The 26,902-nt window shown below is 46.8% G+C and overlaps 1 protein-coding gene across 3 annotated transcripts in view; it reads left to right on the forward strand.

Moving 5' to 3' along the window:
* The window catches only part of LOC147621132 (uncharacterized), a 44,064-nt gene extending 17,648 nt beyond the window's left edge, over nucleotides 1-26,416 (forward strand). For 2 of the 3 annotated variants that reach the window (XM_086823864.1, XM_086823865.1), the window contains exons 5-13: nucleotides 17,319-17,393; nucleotides 17,527-17,598; nucleotides 18,846-18,944; nucleotides 19,034-19,105; nucleotides 19,344-19,458; nucleotides 19,562-19,630; nucleotides 20,687-20,996; nucleotides 25,077-25,221; nucleotides 25,315-26,416. In XM_086823864.1, the coding sequence (XP_086679990.1) occupies nucleotides 17,319-17,393; nucleotides 17,527-17,598; nucleotides 18,846-18,944; nucleotides 19,034-19,105; nucleotides 19,344-19,458; nucleotides 19,562-19,630; nucleotides 20,687-20,996; nucleotides 25,077-25,221; nucleotides 25,315-25,800 (1,443 nt within the window). In that variant the 3' untranslated portion in view covers nucleotides 25,801-26,416. The remainder of the gene's footprint in view (nucleotides 1-17,318; nucleotides 17,394-17,526; nucleotides 17,599-18,845; nucleotides 18,945-19,033; nucleotides 19,106-19,343; nucleotides 19,459-19,561; nucleotides 19,631-20,686; nucleotides 20,997-25,076; nucleotides 25,222-25,314) is intronic. The other variant, XM_086823866.1, reaches the window with a different exon arrangement.
* Nucleotides 26,417-26,902: the final 486 nt, after the last annotated feature.

The raw sequence follows: 26,902 nt of genomic DNA on the forward strand, positions 1-26,902 counted from the left end.
TGCCAACTGTATGGATGAGGTCAATGCCAATCGGGAGTACCTCTGCTGAGGGAGCTCCCATAGTCGCTGTAAAAATGTAACTGCCTGGAATAGAGTCTCGATCACTACTGGTGCGGCACCCAGCTCAGCCCGAACAATCTCCGTACAGGAGGGTCGGTGTCACAAGCGTATCAAATAGCCACAATTTGGGGTGCGGCTCCTAAAACTGTATGTGTGCACACTGCCTCTCAAGTGCCCCCAAGGTTGCATGCCCTCGAGCTAATCTAGCTGCTGCTGCCTCCTTCAGGGAGAAACGTGGTACTGTGAAAGTAACTCCCAAGTAGACATATGACCTGACGTACTCAACCGGCTCCCCTTGGAAAGTGAACTGAGGCTTTGATCTCGTCACCCATGCTTGTGTGGTGTTAAACACCATAACCTTGGTTTTCCCAAGGTTCACTGTCAGATCTCTATCGGCAGAGAAAGCCTGTATTGCATCCAGGTCTCTCTGTAATCCCTCCGGAGAGTCTGAGATTAGAACAATATCATCAGCATATAACAAGATGAGTATCAACACCCCTCCCAGGCATGCCCCTGGGCCTCCCAATCTGTCTACATAATCGGAGACAACATCAATGTACAGTCCAAAGAGGGTGAGCAATAGCGGGCATCCTTTCTTCACCCCTATCGTGCTGGTCACCATATCGGATAGTCCGCCGGGTGCTCAGACTCTGCCTGTCACCTCACAGACTCATACAAAGCATATATCCCCCATTGCATATCCTCGGGTACCTCAATGTCATGCAATCTGTGCATAAGCCTGGCACGTGGTACGGTATCGAAGGCTTTGCGGAAGTCCACAAAGTAGTAGTATATCCTTGTCTTCTGTGCCCTGCCCTCTTCAATAAGTGCCCGAAGTGTCAGTATGTGATCTAAGGTAGTAAATCCTCTCCTGAAGCCGGCTTGTCCATGTGCTCGATGACCATGCCTCTCTGCCCAGCGGCTCAGCCCCGACTCCAATATAGAGCCGCCAAGTAATGACCATGATCGTCCTGTAGTTGCCTGGTACCATGGGGTCCCCACTCTTAAAAGAGTGGTACAATGATATGCTTTGTCGAGCTTGCCGGGAAACCCTCACGAATGGCATGATTAAACACATGTACGATGAGCAGAGCCAAAGTATCGAGTGCATACGAGAAGTGCTCTCCAACTAGCCCATCATGATCCTGTGCCTTTCCATTATGTAACCTATCTATCGCATCTAGCACCATCCGCATAGTAAAAAAGGTGCTGCTAGCCGGTCTAGCTCCTAGTGGAGGGGGGGTGGGGGGCTGTCCTGGTGCATCATATAGCTCTCTAGCATAAGTATGCCATGCCTCGGGTGTAGTAATCGGAGTACCAGGCTGTCTCTCCTGAAACATCTTCCATGCCCTCTTGCTGTCCTTCCCCAGGAAGAGTCGGTAGATCTCCTCCTCTAGCTTAGCTAGATACGCTCGTTTCTTCCTCCGCACAAGGCGCCAAAAGATCATCCTGGCTTGTCTATGCGTGTGAGTCCCAATGGCAATCTCACGCTATAGCTGTGCTCGTGTCTCATGACACTCATCATCATACCAACTGTTCTGTGGGGCAATGTTGCGGGGGTGGGTGAAAGGGATCATAGTGTAGGGAAACGCATATGAGGCGGATGCATGTAGTACACTTGCCAATCCTCTCGTGATCTCGTCCAGAGGGCTATGTGGGTCTAAAGCGAACAAGCCATCAGATACTGCATCTCGGTAAACCCCAACTGTCTCACGTGTAAACTGATATCTTGGGTATCTAGGTAGATGAGTGGCTGGCCCATCTCTCGGGGATCTACCTACTAGTGTGAAACTCAGGTATGCATGATCGGCTGCTATGCCAATGGGCCGACTGGGAATCGTGAAACCCCGCACATCAGGTATCAATGAAGGAGATCCCATCAAGTAGTCCAGTGTGCTTGCTCCCCCCTTTAGAGTTCCAGTGTGTGAGAGCATCTGATCCTTGCCATCTCGATAAGCCATTGTATATGACCAATCCATGTGCACTCCCTAGTGTGTGCCTGCCATAATCTGTAATCTCCCCCTCATCCTGTGCTGATCTCTGCAACCCTACATCCTCTGTCGTGATCTCCCGGTAGAGAGAGAGAGAAATGAAATGATATATTAACGTCTTCAAAAGGCCAAGATGACCTATGAGACCAAAAAGGTTACAACAATTGGTGGATCTGATACAATGTCTGTGTAAGAAAAGCTAAAAACAACTAACTGAAACTGAAATAACTATGAGGAAAAGTACGGTACTAGGAGCTCCTAATGGATAACATCTGGGAGGAAAACTCCAGCAACAAAGGTAAGCATCATACACATCACTATCCAAAGAAGTCTCTCATCGGTCGATGGCGGATATCCTCAATGTCCTCCATGGTGAGTACTCTGACTGGACGTCTCCCATGCCGTGCTAGTATGGTCCTGATCCTCTGTTGTAGTCTCCGCCGGTGTCGAGATGGGCCTCTCATCTTGGGGCGCCTGGACCGCCCCAGCTCTATAGCCCGATCAATCAGTGTACCTCTAGTGCAGCTATACTCTGGGGCTAGCTGCAATGCCTGCTGGCCTGACTGCTCAATCTCTGGTCGAAAGAAGTCTGTAATCTGCCTCTGTAGGTGTCTCTCCCTCTCTGATCCCCTCCCTCTCAAGAGACCCTCTCTATGTCTACGAAGCTCCAGCAAGTATAATCCGAGGCATCTCTGATCCTGGTATCTCATGACTCTAGAAAGTGGTCCGAAACCCTCTCTAAACAGGCAGTGAAAACGGCCTCGTATCTCATAATATACTGGACAGTGACATATGTAATGTAACTCTGTCTCTGGCTCCATCTGGCATAGCTGACAAATCCTGGCCTCAGCTGGTACTCCTCTGAATCTGCCAGTCTCAATCTCTAGCTGGTGTGAGGATGTGCGCATCTGACCAATAGCACACCGTACCCCATGAGAAAGATGAGTATCCATGTAGCTGGGTCTAATCACAAACCCATCCTGCGTGAGCTGGAGAAGATGATCTCTATAGAAAGCCATCTTCGTACCAAGCTCCTGTGTCGGCTGTATCCATGTCCTCCTAGTGTCCAGCTGAATCAAGTCCTGCCTGATAAGTCTGGTAATCTCTGCCCGTGTGAGAGAGAGGGAGGGTGCATCCAGGGAGTACTGAAATGGAGGTACCCTTTCCATACTAAAGCCATGCAACTGGAACCAAGCTGTCATCTGTGCATACCAACATGATCCGTCTCCCTGTGATGCCAACTGTCGTGAAGACTCCAGGGCTAAGCGAGCATATCTGTCTCTAGGGAGAGCCCAAGTGCTATGTATAAAGGAGACTGATCGAGTGAGTGCCTCTACTACCAATGGGGGGGCAGCCATCTCTGCACGGATAATATCATGTGGTACGGAGGCCTTGGCCCTAATCATCCGGGAAATCATAGAAACCAAGGGCCTCTCCATATGTCTCCATCCATCAGTGCTACCAGCTCGGCTGTGGTGATCTACTGAGGGTCCCCATATCTCCACTCCATACAGCATGGCTGAAGTGACCAAAGTGTCAAAGAGCCAGAGCTTTGTTCGAGGTTCCTGAAATTGAACCTGCGAACACATCCTCTCTAGTCTCCCCAATGCTGCATAAGCTCTGGTCAATCTGGTCTCCGCTGCTCTCCTCAAGGAAAATAGTGGGCCACTGAAAACCACACCAAGGTAAGTATATGCATCTGTATACTCCACTGTCTCCTGACCATATGTAAAGGTGGGTACTGACCTCCTAACCCACTGTGCTGTGGTGTTAAACACCATCACCTTGGTTTTACCAAGGTTAACAGACAATCCACTGTCCTGTGCAAAGGTGTGCAATGCATCCAAATGACGCTGCATCCCCTCTGGAGAATCTGAGATCAGCACAATATCATCAGCATACAATAACAGTGGAATCCATGTCCCTGCTAGCTGTGCTCCTCTGTCACCCTCCCGCTCTACATAGTCTGAAACCTCATCCACGTACATCCCAAATAAGGTGGGAGAAAGGGGGCAGCCCTGTTTCACCCCAATAGTGGAGTGAACCATCTCAGATATACCCCGAGTAGTACGTACCTGCCCCACAATTGTCCTGTATAAATCCATGATTCCCCAAATCAGCTCTGTGGGCACTCCCATCTCCTGTAGTCTGCGCATCAGGCTGGCTCTCGGTACTGTGTCAAAAGCTTTGCGGAAATCCACAAAGCAACAATAAATCCTCCTGCCATATAATCTGCCCTCCTCAATAGTAGCTCCGAGTGTCAAGATATGGTCAAGAGTGGAGAAACCTCTCCTGAACCCTGCCTGCCCTGATGCACGTATGCCCTCTCTCTCTGCCCATCTACTCAACTCGTGCTCAAGAATAGATGCATATAATCTAGCCAATGTGTGACCAATCATGATGGTACGATAATTCCCAGGAAGCATGGGATCCCCTGACTTGAAGATAGGCACAATCGTGGACATATTCCAAGTCTCAGGAAAACCCTCACACATGGCTCGGTTAAACATCATAGCAATAAGCTCTGCAAGCATATCTCTGGCATGAATAAAGTGCTCTGCTACCAAACCATCATGATCATATGCTCTCCCAGTCCTCATCTTGTCAATAGCTTTCCTTACCATCTCAGCAGTAAAGAAAGCACATGTCTCTGGGCATGGCTCCGATGGGTCTGGCAGGGGCGGCTGTCCTGCTGCTGTGTACAGGGATGCTGCATACTCACCCCAAATCTGTGTGGAGGTAATGGCTGGTGATGGTGAATGCTCATGGAATAGTCTCCATGCCTCGCCTGAGTCCTGACTCATAAATAACTGATACAAATCCCTCTCTAACTGAGCAAGATAAGCCCTCTTCTTCCGTCGCACTAGGTGCCGGAAGGTAATCCGTGACTGTCTGTGAGTGGTAACACCCATGAGCACCTCTCTCTGTAATCTGATCCTCATCTCTCTGCACTCCTCATCATACCAACTGTTCTGGGGCATGTTCCCAGATCGTCTCCGTGTAGGCTGACTATGGGGATATGCCTCTGATGCTGCAGCATGAAGCGTATCTATCAATATCTGAGTGAGCTCATCTAATGGCCGTTCTGGCTCCTCGGCACATAAGCGTCTGTATATCTCATCTGTGTACACGGTGTTAGTCTCCCTCGTAAAGGTATAACGAGTGTGTGTGGAGACCTGTCCCAATGGAGCGATGCTGAACTGAAATGTAAGAGTGAAGGACAAGATAGCATGATCCACTGCTATTCCACAGAGAGAGAGAGAGAGAGAGAGAGAGAGAGATGAAATGAAATGAAATGTTATATTAACGTCTTCAAAAGGCCAAAGTGACCTATGAGACCAAAGTTACAACCATGTGACATCTGATACACTGTCTGGAAAAGAAAAGAAAGAACTGAAGGTAAGTATCTAGCCCTACAATACATCAGTAGGGAGCATCCGGAAGCAGCAACTAGGGAGAGTGGGAAGCTAATGCTACTAGTCAAAATGGGGTACATGAGTACATGGATACATGAATACATGAATATGGGGGAGTACAAAAGTGACAGTGAGTACAACAGTATATGGCTGGAGTGGTAATCATCCTAGGAGCTCTAGCATGGGTCTTTGCCGGATGGCCTGGATATCTGCCATAGTGAGGTGCCTGGTTGGACGAGCCCGATGCCTTGCTATGATGCTCTGAATCCTCTGGTGTAGGCACCGTCTCCGATGTGAGGATCCGCGAACCCTCGGGCGTTTGGATCTGCCCAACTGGATAGCTCTCTCAACTAGAGTCCCACGGGGTGCCTGTTGCTGAGCTGTCGGTTGTGTCCCCTCCCGGGTAGTCCCCCTAAAGAAGTTAGTAATCTGTCTCTATGTGGACTCCTTGCTAGTCGGGCGTCTGCTCCTGATAATGGACTCTCTGAGCCTGCAGATCTCCGGGAGATAAAAACGCAAGCATCTCTGATCACAATAGTCCATGACTCTAGCCAGTGGTCCAAATCCCTCTCTGAAAAGGCAATGGTAGCGCCCTCGAATCTCATAATATGCTGTGCAGCGACAGATGTAGTGCTCCTCCGTCTCTGGCTCTATCCAACAAATCTGACAAATCCTGTCCCCTAGGGGTATGCCTCTAAATCTGCCTGTCTCTATCTCTAACTGATGTGAAGAGGTGCGGATCTGCCCAATGGCACACCTCAATCCATGAGACAGATGGGTATCCATGTAGCTCGGTCTAAGTATAAAGCTATCCTCAGTGGTGCGGAGAAGATGGTCTCTATAGAAAGCCATCTTCGTCCCCAACTCCTATGAGGGCTCTAGCCATGTCCTCCTAGTGTCCAACTGAATGAGGTCCTGTTTGATGACTCTACTAATCTCAGAATGTGTCAAGGTGAGAGAGGGTGCCTCTAGAGAGTACTGGAAGGGTGGAAGTATGTCTAAACTGAACCCATGGAGCTCAAACCAGGATGCTATCTGCGCAGGCTGGGAGAGACCCTCTGAAGTCCGCACCTGCCCAACTACTGTCTCATAAAGTGCCATAATACCCCAAATGAGCTCACATGGAACCCCCAAGTCTTGCAGCCTGTGCATCAGTCTAGCTCTGGGCACTGGCTTTGTGGAAATCCACAAAGCCACAGTAGATCCTCCTCCCATGTGCTCTGCCCTCCTCAATGATAGCCATGAGGGGAAAGATATGAACCAAAGTAGAGAATCTCCTCCTGAAACCGGCCTGTCCCTGAGCTTGGACCCCTTGTCTCTCTGTGCATCTGCTCAACTCCTGCTCAAGAATAGACGCAAATAGCTTGGCCAGCGAGTGACCAATCATAGTGGTGCGGTAGTTAGTCGGCAGGCTCGGATCTCCAGACTTGAGTACCGGCACAATCGTGGAAGTACTCCAAGTCCCAAGAAACCCCTCACACATGGCTCTATTAAACATGAGATCTAGCAAGTCTGCAATCATATCTCTAGCATGTATGAAATGCTCGGCTACAATGCCCTCATGATCCTGTGCCCTCCCTGTATGCAATCTGTTGCTGTGAAGAAGGTAGAAGTGGGTGGATAGGGCTCTGGAGGGTTCGGTAGTGGTGGCTGCCCTGGTACTGTGTAGAGGGAGGCTGCATACTCGCCCCATGTATTTGGAGAGGTAATGGCCGGAGGCGGGGGGGTGCTGTCTAAGCAATCTCCAGGCCTCCCCAGAATCCCGACTCAAAAACAGCTGATACATGTCTCTCTCCAGCCGAGCTAAGAATGCTCTCTGAGAGAGAGAGAGAGAGAGAGAGAGAGAGAGATGAAATGATATATTCACATCTCTAAGAGTCCATAATGGCCTATGAGACCAAAACTGAGAGTACATCTGAAGTTGGTGTCTTATCAAAGAGAACAACTAAATGAGACTAAAAAGTACTATAAACTAAGTGTCTTACAGGTATAAGAACAGAATTGTAAGACTCCGAGATGATACTGAGTAGAAATTTACATAGTCACAAGGGACGGGGGACGGTAACGGGGGATGGGGACAGGAACGGGACGGGGGACGGCCATATGTAGGGAATGGGGACGGGGGTAGGAACGGCACTTAAAAATTATTTTGTCAGTACCACCCACTCGCCTATACGGGCAAAGATTGCATGTCCATGGCTGTGCACCACCTCCATGAGGGGATGGGGTGTGATTGACCTCATCCCACCATGTCCATCCCGTTGTCCTTCTACGGTGTGACATGCGAGAGGTTAAGACCGTAGTAATCACAACCTTAGTCTAACTGAACTGCACTTAATGATGTTTAAGAGATAGACAAATAATGCAATGCAGCTATATTAGATGATGAATGCGGTTACAATGAGATCCAAATGGATCTATGCTGCTGAATATGCTGATATGCTATATGAACTGCTGTCCACTATCTTTCCCTTGTCTCCTGGGAAGGAAACGCTGAAGGGATGCTTTGGAACAGATGCTATGCTGACTTGATGATGAAACGCAGATGTACTCCTGTTACCTGGGAAGGAAACGCTGAGGAGAATAGATGCGTTTGCTGAAGATGAAGTACTGAATGCTGATGATGATGCGTTGTTGAATATGCTGCTCCCAAAGCTTCCTGGAGGAGATGCGTTGGAGAACACCCTGCTGAATGCTGCTATCTGAGATGCGTTGAGATGCGCTGATGACGGATGATGATGATGATCTGAACTGAATGCTGAGGTCTCTATATATATGGGTGAGGGGGGCTGGTCGGCCAGCCTGGCTGCAGTCGGCCAGATGTCAGAAGCCCACGACTGAATGCCAAAAATAGCATAAATGCTGGTCGGCTGCCCATCATGACTACCATGTGCTGTCGGCTGGTCACCATATGCTGTTGGCTGCCCATAATGAATACCTTACATGCTTATGTTGGTGATAAAACACCCTCATATATGCCTGACTAAATCATGATTAAATGCCTGATGATGTCTATGATGCTAAAATGATGCCATGTCACTGTACACCTGAATGGTGTGCACGTGACATTCCCCGCTGCTAAACTGTTGCTGGGTGGTATACCTGGCAACCTTCGACTCCTTTGTGATCCTTCTCCTCCGAACCACTGCCCCCTTCTGTCTTCTGCTGCCGGGACTGAGGTCGTCTGTAGGAGTGAAATCCTCTGAGCCAAGACTCCATGTACTGCGGGAACTGAATGGCAAATGCTGCTAAACTGCTTGGAAATACCTGAGTCACCTTGACTTGCCTGTGGAAACCTTTCACCTACCATCTCCGTCGTTCCTGAAGCTCTGAACCTCCTGAGGCGATGTTGGAGCAAACTTCCGTCTTCTGTGGAAGAGAAACCCCCTGCTGCTGCCAGTTGAAGCCCAAAACTTATGTCCTCCTTTGATGATGGATGTCATTCTTTCCCAGAGAGTTCATGGGTAACATGTATGCCTTGCAGATGCAAGATGGACTGCTAAGATGACTACTCAAAACAAATGAAAGACAAAGAGTTACCTTGAGATGAGTGTAGACAAGACACAAGATTGATACTTTCATTGATGTGACACCTACAATATATAGGTGAGAAGTACAAGATTGAGTAGACTGACTTATGGGATAAATGTAGAGATGCCACATGGCACTAGACTCAAGACACAAAGACTTAAGTGAAACTAGACTAGAAATAGTACACCTAGTGTGCACTTATTTCCAACACCCTCCTTAAGTAGACACTAGGAGGAAGACAAAAAAAGACAAGACTAGAAGATAGACATAAAGACTGATAAACTGAGAGACTAGACACGAGAGACAAAAAAAATCCTAAGACACCCCTCCTCAAGTGATATCCTCATATGGGTCCACAAGGGTAGGGACAAGATGGATCTAAAACAAGACACAGTCAGATTGATAGACAGATAGACAGACAACAGATAGATAGACAGACAAGACTAGATAGACAGAAGACTGACTGTAGAACTGACTGTAGACAAACAGATGGACCTTGAAGACATCCCTCCTCAAGGGCAATCTCTGCCTCTCAAGTAGGGACAAGAGAGAGGTCCTAAAGCAGAATGAGTAAGACACTAGAACCCCTTGACCTACATCATCGGTGGTCAAAGTGGTAGACAAGAAAGGTGAAGTAATCAGAAAGCCCATTCCTCATCATGTGAGGAATGAACAGCAAGATCTGCTGATGTAGATGCTGTAGCAACATGGGCTGAGGTAGATACAGGGGCTGATGTAGAGGTTTTAGAGTAGCAGTCCTTCTCCCGGTGATTATCACGGCCACAAATGGTGCATGGATGAGCCTTGAAGCAGTCCTTCTCCAAATGATTAGTTTTTCCACAATGGGTGCAAGGCTTTCTTACCTTAGAACCTCCTTTCTTTGCTAAAAAAGCAGTGTCAGTTACCTTTTGTTGTTTTGTTCTTTCCTCTTCTTGGAGAGCATTGATGATACCTTCAAGAGTAGGATTATTGTGATACTTGAAGGTAGTGACAAGAGTAGCATAGGTTTCAGGTAAGCTTTTGAGAAGCACAGCAATAGCAATATCTTCGGAGATGGGGGACTTCACTGAAGCAAGCTGAACCATAAGACTGCGAAAATAATTGACATGAGAGGCTATAGTAGCTCCCTCCTGCATATATAGATCAAAGAATGAGATCATAAGTGCAATCTTAGAGTTTTTAGAACGAGGTCCAAAAAGGGTATCCAAAGTGATCCATGCTCGAGAAGCAGACTGTATGTCGGAGATGTGATGAATGTAATCATCGCCAAGACCGAGCAGGATGATAGCATAGGCTTTGTCATTCTTGGCAGTGGGAGCATAAGTGATAACTTGCTCAATGTCTGAATCTTCGGGAGCAGCATGGTGAACAACGTCCCAAAGACCTTCTTTCATAAGATGGCACTTGATTTTGATTTGCCAAGTATGAAAGTTGGAGCCATTGAATTTGTCGATAGACATGAGAGAATGAGTAGAAGAGGCCATGTGGGAAGGTCTTACCTCTTGCTAAAATGCAAGGGCAGTGTCTATTCCCTTACAAGATTGCAGAAATGAATGAAAAAGAGATCCAAACTGTTTTTAGAAGCCGGCTCTCTCACCACTTGTCAAGGCCATAGCATGTGACAGCCTATCGAAGCATGAGGAACTAGCAGTTTGCAGATATGAGGAAAGGACTGACCAGCAAACTGAAGGAGACAATGTAGCATGTACCTTGTAGATTCTTCAAGAGGAGAGGGAGACCGACAATAGCTGCAGGTATGGAGTGATGCGCAGCCTGTAGAGGGTGAAGCGCAGGCAGCAGCAACTGTAAACAGGCCGGCGGACAGCAAAAGCTGGCGGACAGAAGGTTCAGAATGTGCTGGGCAGCACGTGCAGCTTGAGAGGTGACGTTGGACAACAAATGCAAGTCAAGTTACACAACATGTGCAGATCTACGCAGGGCAACAGATGGGCTGCGCTGAGTTGAGTGGGACAACTTGGAGAGAATGGCGAAAGCTCATAAGAAAAACAAGGAAACCCTAAAAACTTGCTCTGATACCATGTAGAGAAACATGAAAGCAATAGCAAAACTAGAAATGAAACAAAACAAATGAAAGACAAAGAGTTACCTTGAGATGAGTGTAGACAAGACACAAGATTGATACTTTCATTGATGTGACACCTACAATATATAGGTGAGAAGTACAAGATTGAGTAGACTGACTTATGGGATAAATGTAGAGATGCCACATGGCACTAGACTCAAGACACAAAGACTTAAGTGAAACTAGACTAGAAATAGTACACCTAGTGTGCACTTATTTCCAACAGAGGGTGTGTGTGTGTGTGTGTGAAGCTTGAGAGAGTGTGTGTGTGAGGGAGAGTGTGTGTCTTGAGAGGCTACAGCTTGCTTGTGTGAGAGCTTGAAACTTGAGACATTGGCCCTTGAGGCTTTCCGCTTGAGGGAGACAGTGTGTGTGTGTGAAGCTAAAGCTTGAAGTGTGAGAGGGAGTGTGTATGTGTGTGTCTTCTTATAGGGAGGGAGGCAAGAGAGAGGCCAAGGCCCAAAGCCTCAAAGGCTCAAGGCCTATGGGCCAAGGCTAAAGGCCCACGAAAAGCCCCTCCCAAACGGTCCAAAAAAAGGTCAAAAATGTGACCATTGCCCAAACAGTAACATCAGGTGTTCCCATGCAGCCGTCCCCCACAACCGTCCCCTTCTGGATCCGTCCCTGGAACGCCGTCCCTTGTGAGGGACGCCCAGCTGGGGACGTCCATCTGTCCCCTTTCGTCCCCGTCCCACTGTTCCCGGGACGGCTCCCCCCCCCCTTCCAAGGGTCTGTCCCCTCCGTCCCCTGTGACAATGGTAGAAAATACTGGAAAATGTATATCAAGTAGATCCATGTATGCTGATCAGTTGAAGTGTTGCCCTCTCCTTAGATCAAATATCTCTGCCATGGGGTTGTCTAGAATGGAGAGGTCGTAGAAGCGAGGTAGGCGCCTCCGATACCGAGCAATAATGGCTCTGATCTGGCGATGGCGAGGATGCCGTGGTCGGGATCCTGGTGGGCATGGCCGACGAGCACGACATAAGATGACTGCTCTATCAGTGGTGACTCCCTGGGAGCGTGGTTGGGTGCCCTGATGTCCCAATGGAGGAGGTATCAGGAGGTGTGTGGGCTAAGGTTGTTGGTGCTGGTGCCAAAGAAATCTGTCAGGGTCCTCTGTCTAGGTACATCATGGCTCGGTCTCCTGTCTGCCAAGAGGGTCTCTCTGTGTCTCTTGAGCTCAAGTAGGAACAATCCCAGGCATCTTTGATCCTCAAACTCCATGACCCTGTGTAACGGCCCAAAACCCTCTCGGAAGAGGAAGTGATATCTCCCTTGGATCTCATAATAGACTGTACATTGGCAAATGTAGTGCTCCTTTGTCTCTGCCTCCTGGTAGCATAGCTGACAAATGCGGTCATCCAAGATCTGATGCACATATCGCCCTGTCTCAATCCGCAGCTGGTGTGATGAGGTCTGGATCTGTCCAATGGCACAACGTATCCCATGTGATAGGTGTACTCCATGTATTGCCCTGTCTCAATCCGCAGTTGGTGTGATGAGGTTTGGATCTGTCCAATGGCACAACGTATCCCATGTGATAGGTGTACTCCATGTACGCTGGGCGGGTGATGAAATCATTTGGTGAGAGGTGTAGAAAATGGCTCTTGTAATGAGCCATTTTCGTGCCTAAGGGCTCAAGGGGACTAGTCCATGTCCTCTCTGTGTCCACTCTGATGATATCCATCCTGATCACGCGGTTTTGCTCTGAGCGGGTGAGATCCAAAAATGGACAATCCAGACTGTACTGAAAGGGTGGTACTGCCTCTATCTGCAAACCATGTGGGTCAAACCATGATCTCATGTGAGCGTACCAGCAATGATTATCTGGGAGTACCTCTGCTGAGGGAGCTCCCATAGCCGCTGTAAAAAGGTAATTGCTTGGAATAGGGCTCGGTCACCTGGTGCGGCACCCAGCTCAGCCCGAACAATCTCATGTGGTATTGATGATTTGCTCCGAATCATGCGGGCAATCATCATAATCAGTGGTCTCGCCATTTGCCTCCATCCCTCATCCGTCCCTCTCTGACATCTGTGATGTATGTTGGGCCCCCAAATTGGAGCTCCGTACACGAGGGTCGGTGTCACAAGCGTATCAAATAGCCACAATTTGGTGCGCGGCTCCTAAAACTGTATGTGTGCACGCTGCCTCTCAAGTGCCCCCAAGGCTGCATGCCCTCGAGCTAATCTAGCTGCTGCTGCCTCCTTCAGGGAGAAATGCGGTCCTGTGAAAGTAACTCCCAAGTTAACATATGACCTGACGTACTCAACCGGCTTCCCTCGGAAAGTGAATTGAGGCTTTGATCTCGTCACCCATGCCTGTGTGGTACACCATAACCTTGGTTTTCCCAAGGTTCACTGTCAGATCTCTATCCGCACAGAAAGCTTGTAATGCATCCAGGTGTCTCTGTAATCCCTCACCAGAGTCCGAGATTAGAACAATATCATCAGCATATAACAAGATGGGTATCAACACCCCTGCCAGGCATGCCCCTGGGCCTCCCAATCTGTCATAATCGGAGGCAACATCAATGTACAGTCCAAAGAGGGTGGGCAATAGCGGGCATCCTTTCTTCACCCCTATCGTGCTGGTCACCATATCGGATAGTCCGCCTGGTGCTTAGACTCTGCCTGTCATAGACTCATACAAAGCATATATCCCCCACTGCATATCCTCGGGTACCTCAATGTCATGCAATCTATGCATAAGCCTGGCATGTGGTACGGTATCGAAGGCTTTGCGGGAGTCCACAAAGCTGCAGTATATCCTTCTCTTCTATGCCTTGCCCTCTGCAATAAGTGCCCGAAGTGTCAGTATGTGATCCAAGGTAGTAAATCCTCTCCTGAAGCCGGCCTGTCCATGTGCTCGATGACCATGCCTCTCTGCCCAGCGGCTCAGCTCCGACTCCAATATAGAGCCATATAGTTTGGCCAAGTAATGACCAATCATGATTGTCCTGTAATTGCCTGGTACCATGGGGTCCCCACTCTTAAAGAGTGGTACAATGATATGCTCTGTCTAGCTTGCCAGGAAACCCTCACAAATGGCACGATTAAATACATGTACGATGAGCGGAGCCAAAGTGTCGCGCGCATATGAGAAGTGCTCTCCAACTAGCCCATCATGATCCTGTGCCTTTCCATTCTGTAACCTATATATCGCATCTAGCACCATCCGCATAGTAAAAAAGGTGTTGCTAGCCGGTCTAGCTCCCAATGGAGGGGGGGTGGGGGGCTGTCCTGGTGCATCATATAGCTCTCTAGCAAAAGTATGCCATGCCTCAGGTGCAATAATCGGAGTACCAGGCTGTCTCTCTTGAAACATCTTCTTCCATGCCCTCTTGGTGTCCTTCCCCATGAAGAGTTGGTAGATCTCCTCCTCTAGCTTAGCCAAGTAGGCTCGTTTCTTCCTCCGCAAAAGGCGTCGAAAGATCATCCTAGCCTATCTCCCAATGGCAATCTCACGCTGTAGCTATGCTCGTGTCTCACGACACTCATCATCATACCAACTGTTCTGTGGGGCAGTGCTGCGGGGGGGTTGGGGTGGAAGGGATCATAGTGCAGGGAAGCGCATGAGGCGGATGCATGTAGTACACCTGCCAATCCTCTCGTGATCTCCGTAGAGGGCTATGCAGGTCTAAAGCAAACAAGCCATGAGAGAGAGAGAGAGAGAGAGAGAGAGAGAGAGAGAGAGAGAGAGAGAGAGAGAGACTCAAACTGGTAGCATGTAGTGCCAAGTTGGGTCAGCGGCCTTGTCTGAGAGGAAGGGAGGAAGGGGCCGCGAAGGAAGGCGTCTTGACGTCTCTGCATGCGGTCGAAATCTCCCTGAAGTTCCCCCACTGGTTGCGATGGTATGAATGATATTTGGCCATATGGCAAGGATGGGATTTGCTTTTTTGGAAAAAGGAGGAAGGCGGGGGGGGGGGGGGGGGGGGGGGGGGGACCTCAACGGCCTTGTTGCACCATGTGCGCCAGATGTGCCATGCCGCAATGCTACTGATGATCTCACAACGTTGACAAGTGTCGAGTGACGAGGCCACTACTGGAGAGTCGGGGGTGGGCGTGCAATGGGTGATCTTTAGCGGAGGTACCAATTTTTGGAAACCTCCGGTCAAGTGTGCATTGGTGTGAACACAATTGGGATCAGTGACCTCCTGGGACTTGGCCCCCCACCCAATTTCCAACACCCTCCTCTCCTCAATCGATCGAATCTTTGCGCAAGTTGTCTCCACCCACGGTGTAAGGTCTTCACAGACCACGTTCAAGAGCCGAAACCCTGATGAGGTTTCATGCACCCGTCGTCGTCGTACACATCACATGACCATGGGCTGAACCACCCACCTTGTAGCTAGCACCTCACCAACCCTTTTCAGGATTATCTGACCTAGAACCAAAACCCTGATGAGGTTTCACGCACCCGTCATTGTCATACACATCGCATGACCATGGGCCGAACCACCCACCTTGCAGCTAGCACCTCACCAACCCTCTTCAGGATCCTGTAAGGTCCACAGTACCTAGGGGACAACTTTCCAACCTTCCCCATCCGCAACGTGTGAGAACTCTTGGGTACAGTAAACCAACATTCCCTTGGATAACTCCCTCGGTGAATGCTGCCTATTAGCATAAAATCATGCTCTATCCTAAGCACACTCTTGATAGCATCCCATGCAGTAACTAGCATCTCTTGCATATCTGCCTAAGCACTCTTGATAGCATCCCATGCAGTAACTAGCATCTCTTGCATATCTGCTAAGAAATCCCTAGCTTTATCGATCATGATACTCTTTAAGTCCTATGGGACCCTCGGCAAAGACTGCTTGTGGACCACCATGGCCATGGTATAGCAATATGACCTCAATAATCCATAAGTTACTTGTATAGTGACTATTGCCGCTATAAATAATAAATCATCCAATCATAAATAGCTAGTAACCATGGATTATCAATAATAATGAACCCTACCTAGATTAGGACCTAATCTCAAGGTCACCGCCCCTTGAGACAAGGTGACTTCCAACAGTGACACCTCTCAAACGTGAGCAACAGCATTGGGACCTTGTCAATGGACCGTTTCAACAACTAAACTTGTAATATATCTTATGACTTAGAGCCCGAGTGGTTCATGGAGTAGCATTTGAGAGAGAAGCTTTTGAAGGAAGCAGGCTTCAACACAGGTTGGCTTGATGAAAGAATCTGGACCAGAAACTTAGACGCTACATGTACATTGGAATTTCATGGTGGTTTTATCCCATAGAGATGTTAGACATCATCCCCTACTTGTTGGCTTCCTATTTGGTTTCCTATTTTAGCCTCTAGGGCTGACCATGTTAGTCTGAGGGGCTGGTCACCCCTCACTCATATTTTACCCATATTTATTCCCCATTTATTGTCCTGGGTATTTTTCCCAGTTGTGGAGGTCTTTTGCTCCAGTCGGCTGCCTACATGTAGTAGTATATATAGCCGGCATGCCTCCCTCACATATTCATTGCTTTCCGCTTGTCTAGCTGCAGTCCCTCACATACGAGGTTCTCCCCTCTTGCTCGGGACATGTATTCCTTTTGGTGATGATATTGAGAGCAGGTTCTCACCTGGGTTTCCTCTCCATCTCTCTCTCTCTCACTCTCTCTCTTGTGTTTCCACTTTCCCTTCTTCCGCTGCACATTCTATCAAGAGAAACTCTACTTTACTGCCTACAAAATTTTATGGTGGTAGCAATTTGAGATTTGCATTGAAACATGCTACAACGTAAACGTGGAGTTTGCATATCCTGGCAAATCACACCATAAACACACTCAAAGAGAGGAGCTTTGACTCGTTTTTTGAGTCAGGTCTTCTGTGTAACTCAGTGTGCATGGGCTTGCCTACAAATATGTGCCAGCTCATTGTGAATTTGTAAAAGTTTATCACCCTCAGAAATCATCAGAAGTTAAATGTTAGTAAATAAATTGGCTATTGTTAACAACTACTTGAGGGGAAGTTCATTAATCGATTCATTATAGAGCAGCTTAGAGCAGCTTAACAAGAGTTATGCCAAGAGCAGTTCTTTTTGGTTCTAATGAAGTCTGTAGGCTATCTCTAGCCTCTAGTGAAGGTTGAGGGAGTTGTAAGTCATTGCTTATAAGCATGCGGAGTACTATTGGTCATGCTTTTTTCTTACTATATTCAGTTTTCCACTGAAATGAAGCTCAGTTGTGCTCATAGTCTGTGGTTTGAAGTGCCATTGTGCTGGAGCAGGTACTTGAATTGGAAAAAGAAATTATGGATTCCAAAGAAAAAATGGATTATTATCGTTCAAAGCTGCAAGATATTGTATGGTTCACCCCCTTAGCTTTGTATTGTGTTTTTGGATTCTCTTTATGTTTTATACGATTCTCCATCCTTTTTTTCTTTTTTGTGGAAATTTGTCCGATACATTTGAATGCTATCTTTGTTCACTTCGCAGGTGCTGTTTAAAACTAGATGTGATAATCGCCTCAGTGAAATAACTGAAAGAGCTGCTGGTGACAAGCGTGAGGTTGGGCCTATCTAGTCTTTTAACTTGTCTAGTCTTCTTGTATGTTATGGAGTAGGTGCCCTCGTTAGGGTCGTAACATCTCTACCCCCTTAGTTCTACAGCTTGAAGATATCAAAAACAACCCTAGCACGGCATACTTAGTTTAACCACCCAATCATTATATATACCATCGACCTTGGGTGTCTAATGTGTACCTTATCAGTCACACACCATAATCATGTGCCCTCTATGTCCCTGTTGGTACCGTGCGGGGTCTTTGGCCTACAACCATCACCCATGAACGTTTCCTGTTCATACTTAATCTCATAAGTGGTGATGTGCAATTGTATGCCGCCATGCCTTACCCGCGGGCTGCTTTACCAAGGTGTCCTCATTAGTAGGGTCATAACATATACATACATGTGCGCACGCGCGCGTGTACACACACACACACACACACACACTCACACATATACATATACAATACATATACGTACGTATGTATGTATGTATAATATATAGATACACACACACACACACACACACAAATATATATACATACATGTATATATATACGTATATGTATATATACATATATAGATATGTACATATACATATATAGATATGTACATATACATACATATATAATATATACATATACGTGTGTGTGTGTGTGTGTGTGTGTGTGTAAGTATATATGTGTGTGTGTGTGTGTATAAAGCATGGCAGTTTGTGTCCTTGAAAGAGTCCCCTGGGGTATTTTTTGGACCAGTTTCTGGATACGACAAAGAAGAGGTTGATTTGTTGAATGTTTGTTTGTCAGGAGTAGACAAACAATTACTCAGGTGAATTGTTTTGGTCTGTTGGTTTTGAAGGATTTACTGAGGTCTCTTGAGGCACAGTAGTCACATAGCAAAGGTTACTTCTTTAGATTGATTTCATGGTGCAGATGCGGGGCATGGCCCATTCAGAACTGTTCTACTGAAAACACCCTCAAGCATTCAAACTCTCTTAAACAGGCCCTTTGTCTTATCCGTAGATATAGCCTCAAGTTACACATCTTGGCATTTGCTGCTTCTTTGGCTTATGCAATTTTTAGCAGCTGTAGTTAAAAGTGCCTTCTATTTTTAGACACTACTAATAATACCATATATTACTTATTGCAGATTTCCGATTGGATCACTTCATTCACTCTTATTGTACTTTCAAGATAAGTTTGGAATATTTTTTGTTGCAGCTGCAGTTTTCTGAATCATAGCCGTGTGCAGGTGGAATCTTTGGCAAAGAGATATGATGAAAAATTCAAGCAGGCAGGGGAATCTCAGTCTCGTTTGCTTGCTGATGAAGCAGCCTTCCGTGACATCCAGGTCAGGATGAAAAAATACTCTTAAATACCGTATTTGGGTGGTATACATCATCTTCTACAACTTGAAGACAAGGGTTTGATTGTAATCAGGAGCGAAGGCTGGAGCTTTACAATGCAATACTCAGAATGGAACAAGGTGGGGATGGCAATGCTTTACTGCAGGTAATGGCAGTCTCTGTGTAAAGATGATTTTTGTTTGATGAATTATTCTCCTGTCTCGTGTGGATCTTGATGAGCTGTTTTTCCTGCTCCCCTGGCATTTTTGGGCCCACTCTTTTCCCCTTTTTCAGAGTTCTCTGTGCAGCTAATATATATTAGCAATATATTGGTTGATGCAGTTGATATTTAGAGCTGTGTCAAGTTATTTTTATGTAATGGAGCAAGGGGTCTGTACTTGCAGTCTCATGCGGATCGGTTACACAATGATTTGGACGAATTAAGGAGAGCTCTAAATGCAAAATGCAAGCATTTTTGTTTGAGAATAAAGCCCACTTCTCTTGTAGAGCTGCCTTATGGTGAGTTCATCAAACTGGCATCTTCAGTTTAGCTTGTTGAGATGACTTGCGTGCTTTTTGCTTTTGGCAATGCAAGCCACGTAATGAAGTTCTTTGCGCTCAGGTTGGCAGCCAGGAGTGCAGGAAAACGCTGCACAATGGGATGAGGATTGGGACAAGTTCCATGATGAAGGTTTGTTCATTAGTGAACTCCTGGTGCATGAAGGGCTAGACTTGGCTCCTCTGTTTAGGCAACAGCTCTTGCTGTTTTTTTTTATTCTTCTTAAATACAGGTTGCATATTATCTATGTTGATCTTGAAAGCAGATACTTGATAAAATATGCTGCTCTCTACCTCACATGTGTGGCTGCAGAAATGTCACCTGTAAGACTGATTTTAGTTCATAGTTGCATCAGCATGGTGCGTTTGCACATGAAGACAACTCTCAGGCACTTCTTATGGCAGAAAAACATTACGGCTGCCATTCATGTCACCAAACTTTGAACATTGTGTAACAAATTGAATGTATTGACACTAGGAAAGAAGGCCAGGGATTTATGGTGCATATCCAGGAGTCACCTTGGTTGTTTTGCAGTCTCCCTTATTCAAGTTCACCTAAATGAAGTCATTGGTCTTGTCCTCAGGCATCTGTAATTATGTTGCATGCATCTATTGTCTCATCACAGGAATCCATGTTTTGTCCACTTGCATCTATAGTCATATCCATAGGCATCTTGACCTTGGTATACACAGCGGCATGAACATGCCTTGCCATAGGCTGCCAATCATCTCCCAGTTAGAGTGACCATTGGATTGGCAGGCCATTAATGGCATCTTTGGACCAAGTATCATGCCAGAGCTGTCAAACCAAGGATACCAGGTGCAACAGCTGACATACAGCCACAATCTCCAGCTGCTTTGCTATGGCAGATAGGGCATGGATACACTTCGTACTGATATGTATTTGCCTTTGTCTTTTCACTCTTTATGCTTGTTTATTTGGACAGCAATATATTACATGGACTGCTGTGTGAAAGTATCGGACATGTTTATACTGCTTTGTGGATAGCCATGCAATAGATCGATTGTTACTGTGAAGGATTTTCACAATTATCTGCTATATTGGTTGGCCTGTTGCCTGAAAGCATGCATGTTCTACTTGGAAAAAGTTCTGTTTTCAATAAATGAATTTTTCTTTATGGTATTTTTTGTATTAAGAAGATCAAGATTTTTTGTAAATTCTGAGCAGGCTTTGCATATGTTCAAGAATTTATGGAGGAAGGAAGTGCAGGGATTGATGCAGCCAAACCAACAATTATTGCTAGCTGGGATGATGATGGTCGAGTTGAGGATGGCTTTGAGGATGTAGAGATCCATGCTGAAGACAGGCCATCCAGTGAACACGCTGGAAGTTTATCTCCACCAGCTGACAGTGATGATGGTGGAGTGGTCATAAATGGAGACAGTAGTCAGCACGAGGAGTCATCTCCTTCTAGTCCAGGGCATCTTGAATCAGGCATTTTCAGTTATCCAACTGCAACTGACAAGGAGTTACATAAGTGAGTTACTTGGTTTGGCCTGTATTTGTCTTTCCTGGTGGCATTCTTGCCTGTGACTCTGCTAGTGTTTTTATTTGGGGTAATAGTTGGCATGGAAAGTTGTGTATTTGCAATGTCAGGACGTCTGCATTAGTGTGTATAGCGGGAAAAAGCAGGTAATCAGGAGAGTAAAAGGCTTTAAAGCTTTCAAATAAACCCAAAATACCTGGATAAGAACGTGAGCTGTGAGCCCCCAACCTGTACCTGCCCGCCATCGCCGGCCCTACCCATGTTCGCCATCGCTGCCCCCCCTCCCCTTCGTGCATTCTCCCTCCTCCCCCCCCTCCCCTTCATGCATTCGCCCATGTTCCCCCCCCGTTTCCCCCATCCCCCCTCGCCCCTGTCGCCCTGCCCCTTGTGTCCTCCACTCCTGCTAGCTGCCGCCACCCCCCCTCCTCCCTTGAGCCTGCCTGCTGCCCCTTTTTCCCTTCACCTCCCTCTCGCGCTGCTCCCCCCCTCCTTCACCCCATGCTTGTGCCCCCTGCCCCTTCTCCATCTCCGTTTCCCCCACACCCCCCCTTCCACCACCTGTTTTCTTCTCCCTGGTCCCTTTTGGCTTCTCCTCTTCCCACTCCCTCTTCCCTTCTCGCCTCTTCTCTTCCGTAATCTAAAGGTAGGTTTTGAGTTCTTGGGCATCTTTATCTTTTGGCTAGCGTCGGCCTCTTCTAGTGTTCATCCCCTAGGAGGACTCCATGGCAGCCACTCCATCATTGCTGACCGAGGCTGCTGTACCTTGCATATCCTTTTCAGAAGTGGACCTTCAGCTCCTTGCTTCGACAGCCGCATCCCCAGAGGCCTCCACTTTGGTGTGCAAGATTGCTGGTGGCTGCCTGGTGTGCGGACAGCTTAGGGATCTTTTACAGGTTAGCCTCGGCGTGCCTAGAAAGATTACTGATATTCATCCTTTGGGGTGTGTCTACTACTAGGTTGAGTTTGACTCGCCAGCGGCGTCAGATAGAGTCATGCAGCTGAGCCTTGTCACACTGCGTACGGCCCAGGTCTTCTTTGTGAGGTGGCAGCATGGCTTCGATCCACATCTGACCCACTGGCCAGCGTTTTAGGCTTTCCCATGATGGTATGCTTCCCAAGCCTCAGGAAGGAATACCTTCCTCTTCCTCAGGGGGCGCTATCGGTAGAGGGATGGATCCCCCCCCCCATTGTCGCATCGGCTCTTGCTCGGGTGTAATGCTCCTTGCATCATAAGCTTGAGGACTTGTAAGACTAGAACTTTGATTCTCCACCCAACCATATCCCAAATGGAACCTAAACACATGGTTATATAGGCCTAGGGTTATGCATGAACTTCCAACTTCAGAGCCCCTTGACCTTTCAATGGCTAGGCATGGCCCTTTCACTATCCAATGCCTCCTCAGCTCCCCCTAGAAGGGGGTGCCTACTTCTGTGGCCTTTGGGCTTCTCTTATGTACCATCTACATCCCTTTTACATTGACCTTAATGCCTATTAACCATTCCTTTAGGTATTTCCAATTTGAAATCCCCTAAACCTTATTTATATGCAAACCTTTTACATATAAATAATCTTTTCTAGTCTTATCTTATAGTGTTTCTTGTCAGTTTCATAACATTTCCTCTCCTTTGAAAGAAAAGTTTTCGTCCTCGAAAACAAACTTAGGAAACCTTTTCTTCAGTGTAGCTACTCAACTTGGAATAAGTTCTCTTTTATAAGTATTTCAATTATAGAAACACTTCCTTTAGTAGAGGAATATTACTTTCTCGTTCATGTGTTCTTAAACTCCCTTTCTACTAGAGAGTATCTTTAAAAAAAAAAAACACCTACTGTCCATTGAAGTGTTATTACACCATATAGATGTGACGGTGTTGAACTTTATGTTACCTTTAAAACAATGAGGTTGGCTTTAACACCTTCTTCTAAGATGAATATTTTGTTCCGGTTGATGCTTAACACGAGGACAAACTAATATGATTATGTCCACCAACTTTGCATATGTCCTTGATCAGAGGCTTGTATGCAGTTAATGACTTTTCATTGCTCTTTTTTACTTCTCGAGTGTCATGATCACTCAGAAGCTTTACCTGGTTACCATCAACTCTTTTCCTAGTGCATACTTGTATATACTAACTAGAACCAATCTTATGGATAACCTCCTTTCCGTGAGACACAATTCCCAAATAAGATTGTTCTATTACCTTTTAGTACCTTACACACTAGTTGACCGACCTTGCATGTGGGACAGGAGTGTTTCAGAAATGGGTTCCTCCTGATCCGCGTGCGGGGGGGGGGGGGGGGGGGGGGGGGGGGGGTCTTCAGAGGAAGGGTGACGATGGATACGAAGGCCATAACCGGATCAAGCACGTCAGACAAGCACTGGACAAAGTGGTGCCTGGTTGAGGTTGTTGGGTCAAGGGCAACGGGTGGATGGGAAAAGGAGAGGCGTGTGAGGGAGACAGGGGGACGGTGCCTCAAGAGAGAATATGAAGGCTGTTGCCGGAGGGGGAGGGGTCTGGAGGGCACATGGCTAGGCCTCTCTGGGAATGGTTGGGACTGTGCTCCTGCTATCAGGGGCTCTCAGAAAATCAGCATGCGGGGGGGAGGGGAGGTGGGGGGCTCACTGCACGGGTAGCCCATATACATTCCAAGAGACGATGTGCATGGTCAGGGGAAGAGGTCATGGACTCTAGTCAAGTTCCCTTTTGGATGGGAGGACTTTGTGAGGGGTTTTGAGAGAGTAGTGGTCGTTTGTATGCGAGCGGAGATGCTTGAGATTTGTGTGTGATGTAGATGCCCCGAGAAAGAAAATGGTCTGGTCCTGGATCGTGGCCTCCACCAAGGAGCCGTTCCACTTGGGATTGGTGGCATGCTGCTGATGGTGGTGAGGGGTTTGCCAGCCCTACTTGGGACTGGTATGCCACTTATGATGATCTGCCCTTTTTTTTTTTGGGAGGGGGGGGGGTATGCTAGTGCAGCACTGGAGGCAGGACTGCGCATTATGTACCACCTGGGGATATACGAAGCATGGTACAGGGAGCCCTGAGAACTCAATTCTCTATATGAAATGAGAGCCATCAAGGCAGGGAATTGAGAGGTAATATGGAGGCTCTTGGATGAGGGGATAATCAGTGAGATGGACGGGAAGTGTGCAGCCTGAGCCATGACAACTGACAGCTATGGTTGTTTGGTCGGGAGGAGCTCATGATACTCCATGGGTGGGCTTGGGAAGCAGACAGTCTCTGGAAAGCGGATCGTGGAGGCCAGCAGGTTAGAGTCGGGCGTGAAGCCATAGTGCCATATGGCTAAGGACTCATGTACGTTGTGTACTGTGATAGGGCTCAGCTGCTGGACTATCCCTGAGGATGGCGAAGTCAAACTGAAACCAAATATATTCGTTGCCAAGGAACTAGATGCTGGAAATGCGGCCTTGCTCGCTGACTAGCGCGGCTCGCAGGAGATCTCAGATCTGCCCTTCGGTCGGTGTACTACAGGTGAACCTGCTGATAAGGGTGGTGGCCTCCAGAGAGGCAATGGGGGATGATATGAGCTGGAGGTTTGCTTTCGAAAATGGGCAAAAGAGGGTGGCCTTGGTTGGGGAAGGTGAGCGGCTGCCATGGTCTCCTCTGGAGGGGAGAGGAAGACCAGGGCTACTCTAAAAATCATAATGATTGATGCACACGGACAAGAAACCCAGAAGCAATGGTGGCGCAGGAGGGAGGGTGGAAATAGAAATATATTTTATGTGGAGGAAAACAAATGTTCTTTCCCCTCATGGGAGTGACTTTATGATTTCCTGCTGACTCAAAGAGTGCATGCAGCGTATGGCATATGTAAATACATCATACGCTTAGATGTTTTTAGATGCCTGATGATTCATATATTGGAATGTTTACTAAAATTTTGTACGTGCGTGCAACCGATCTGATGTAAGAGTTGGATTACTTTGCATGCAGCATGAATCATACATGATTTGTTGATAAACATTTGTATGCACATGTAATAAATATGTGCTTTTGTGTGTTGGGCATGATGATGCTACCAAGATTTGAGCCCTTGATTGCTTCTTGCAGCCACAATAACGGTTCCTCTTCTTCAAAATTTGGAGCTGATACCAATGCTGACAATGGAGGCGATTGGGCATCAGTCTTCAGCCACGGGACTGATGACATGTACTTGAATGCATCCTGGGCGATAAATGATACCACGAGTTCTAAGGTTACATTTTTTGTGCCCAAATATCAAGTACAAATTGTCTTTATGTTTGATTAGTCCAAGTGTTTTAATATATCTGCTTGTGTTGATGCACAGGTTCTGTTGCATACTAGCTTTCAAGCAGGGAAGCCCAGCTCTGCTGCCTCCTTTGAGTTCAGTGATCCTTTTGACATGCTGTCCAACACAGGACATGCCAAGGATTCACAAGAAGATCTACCTTCATTCGGACCCATTCGCACAAAAGAAACCTCCTCTGTCTTTTTTGATAACTCAGTTCCAAGCACCCCTTTTTACAACGACATGTCTCCTGTTCGCAGTTCTAGTGGAGGATTTTTTGATAATCACTTGCCTAGTCGGGAACAGTTCGTCCGGTTTGACTCATTTAGCAGCAATATCAATGATGTTAGCCAACCTTCCAACGGCTTTGCGAGGTTTGACTCCTTTAGTAGCATGCTTGATGCTGGAGCAGGACGGGATATCACACCATCATTTGATGATAATGATCTATTTTCAGGCACCAGCCCTTTTGGAGGTGGCCAGACTCCCAAAGGGAGTATGAATACATGGAGCTCTTTTAGTTAACCATGAGTGCAGAGCAGTGCATTGGTTCTCTTCATGCCACATCAAGGGTTGTTTGTTTTGCTCAAGAAAAAAAACACTTTTGTGACGGGTGAGTTCCAGAGGGCGAGTGATTGATTGATGGAATACAGGAAGGATTCTATCTTTGAAAAGATGGGAGTATGATTTGTGTGGCTTTCAGGTTTTAGTAATTTAGTTGAAGGAAGTATTGCTGTTGGAGGACTGCAAAGGGAGTATGATCTGTGTGGAATTCAGGCAGGATTCTATCTTTGAAAAGATGGGAGTATGATTCGTGTGGCTTTCAGGTTTCAGGAAGTATTGCTGATGGAGGACTGTGAAGAGAGATTTTGTGTCAACCTGTGGCATCCTTGGTGTTGACCTTTTTTCTTCAACTCGGAGACATTAACATTCTTTCAGTTCTTTTATACATAATATCCAAGATTCATGGATATAGGTTAGTTGTATTCTATTGTTGATTGTAACAAAGATTGAAGGTGACGGGTGTCATTCAAAGATGAAAGATTTCAATAAATTTTTTTCCATGCCTCTTCAAGGGCTGTCTTATAAAGAATTTTTTTGAAACATGATAATACAATTTTACTACTCTGTCACCCTCCTAACTATTTTCAATGGGTGAATGCATGGGACCATTCTTGTGATGAGACAACTTCTTTTAGTGTGCCCAGGTTCCCCCACTTGAGATGGGAGCAGGATTAAGTTCATTGTACGTTTCCTTTCAATATGAAGAGCACTGATAATGCCTTCATGCTCAAACCTACACCGAGTCCTTTGACTGCTATTCAATCACTCTAGCTGTAGTGAGCAAATGCTGAACGTATTATTGGTCCAAACTCAACTGAGACAAGGTGGACTGTTCATAGTACGTACATATGAACTTTGATTTCAAGGAAAGTTTGACAACTTCACTAGCCACCACTTCCAAGGTCGGATTAGTGAGCTTTGATTTTGAGAGAATGCATCCATTTTACGGGTGGTAAGTAATTGGTTATGTTGGTGGTTAAACATTTGTAGCTTTTGGAAATGTCCTTAATAAAACAGTCCAAAGAGAAAAAACTTGCAGGAGGATATTGTTACACTGGAAGAG

The sequence above is a fragment of the Cibotium barometz genome, chromosome 30, assembly GCF_041138505.1.
Source record: "Cibotium barometz isolate CiBa-2024 chromosome 30, ASM4113850v1, whole genome shotgun sequence".
Classification (NCBI taxonomy): domain Eukaryota; kingdom Viridiplantae; phylum Streptophyta; class Polypodiopsida; order Cyatheales; family Cibotiaceae; genus Cibotium; species Cibotium barometz.